The sequence below is a fragment of the Orycteropus afer genome, unplaced genomic scaffold (genome assembly GCF_000298275.1).
Source record: "Orycteropus afer afer isolate SDZICR_OR568_19922 unplaced genomic scaffold, OryAfe1.0 scaffold00247, whole genome shotgun sequence".
Taxonomy (NCBI): Eukaryota; Metazoa; Chordata; class Mammalia; order Tubulidentata; family Orycteropodidae; genus Orycteropus; species Orycteropus afer.
The window spans coordinates 18422-20156 of record NW_006921834.1 but is presented as its reverse complement, the minus strand read 5'-3'; the positions used below and the strand labels follow the sequence as shown (position 1 = coordinate 20156).

The 1735-nt window shown below is 30.3% G+C and overlaps 1 protein-coding gene across 1 annotated transcript in view; it reads left to right on the top strand.

Moving 5' to 3' along the window:
• Positions 1–575: 575 nt before the first annotated feature.
• Positions 576–1735, top strand: part of LOC103204389 (olfactory receptor 6C6-like) — a gene marked incomplete at its 3' end in the record, with an annotated part of 7920 nt that continues 6760 nt past the window's right edge. The window contains exon 1 of the mRNA XM_007949587.1: positions 576–612. Coding sequence (XP_007947778.1) covers positions 576–612 — 37 coding nt within the window. The remainder of the gene's footprint in view (positions 613–1735) is intronic.

Sequence of the window (1735 nt, the reverse complement as noted above, 5' to 3'; positions counted from 1 at the left end):
AACACTATATGATTATGCACACGGTACCATCCATGCTATGCATAATCATAAAATTACTCTTCCATTAAAAAATTTATAAAACATTAAACAATTCAGTAGTCAAATTTATATTGGTGAATTTGGCTTCCTATATATTTACCTTAATTTCTGATTTTGATGTTAAAATTATAGTTGACTTACTTTCTTGGAATGTATTGCTCCTCCATGCATGCATAGCAGAAATGTGTACTAACATAAGTATAGATAATGTGTCTCACTTCTAAATTTGTAAAAGGACCATCAAATTTTATTATTTAAATGAGATTTATTACCAATCTGTTACCCATTTTTTGAGAAAAGACAATGTGTGCATGTTATGCTTCTAAAGATTTTCCACTTCTCCTCAAATTCATACTCACTATAAAGCTTGGGACTCAGTTATCAATGATTTCAATGGATAGCCAACTTCTATGCTGCAAAGTGGAATTTTGTGAAATTATTTTTTAATAACTCCTATGAAAAGTGTTGCAATGAGTTTGCTATCATCCAAAGAAATCAAAATCGATATATATCCTTAAATATAAAATAAAATAAAAATGGAAAATGGAAAATATCAGGAAATCATGATACGAGGTAAGCAACTCTGCCAAGTAAAGAAATACAGCATTAACAAACGCACCTATTCAAATGCTACCGTTTTATCATTTCCTACATACTACAGCCTCAAGAGAACCTACTGAAAAAAAAAAAAAAAAAGGAAGAAAGTCTTCTCTGGGAATCTGGGAATTAATCTTCCAAATGCATTAATTATTAGCAGTAAAGTACAACACTGTAGTGTATTGTGAAAAAAAAAGCTGAAGTAAAAGTTTCCCAGAGGAGCATGATAAATGATTTAGCAAAAGCAATAAAATATGTTACAGGAACATTAGGAGTTGTATTGTCCTGGGACAACACTGGGAATTATCAGCAGATTTATACTAGCAGGAAACATTGACTTTGTAACAATAAGTAGAAAAAAGCAAGTTTTGACTTTATTGTAAACTATATTAGAGTAACGCTTTGAATGTCTTATTGGTGGAACTCATTTGATTTTAAGGGATATTGAGTTTTATCTAGTAAATATATTTTATGTTACTATAAAAACCATAAACAATGTCAGTGTCTTCAGCTGGTGATGGATAAATAATTTTTAGTATATTCGTAACGTGTAAAATCACTCCACAATAAAATGAAATGAAATAATGATAAATAAATTAAAAAATAAATACAAATTAATCTTAAAAGCATTTGCTGATTGAAAGAAGCCCAATAAAAAGATAACATATAGTATAATTCCATTTAAATAATTCTAAATGTAAAAACCAGTTGCATTTGAGTTGATTGTGACTCATGGCAACTCCATGTGTGTCAGAGTAGGATTGTTCTCCACAGTATTTTCTTTTTTTAAAGAATTTATTTATTTTGTTTTTGTGCAGAATATGTCCAGCAAAACATACACCACTTGACTAGATTCACATTCACAATTCAGTGATATTGATTACATTCTTCGAGTTGTACAAGCATTGCCACCCTTCTTTTTGGAGCTGTTCCCGTCGTCCTTTAGCATAAACGTAAATGCACATGTTCTTTCAAGTTGCTATTGACAATTTGATCACTAAAAAGCCCACTGCTCAAGGAAGACATTCTTTCCCATCTTAACACTGTTTTTTGGTTTTAAGAAGACTTTAGGGGACATTTTTGATTTAGGATTTTCTCA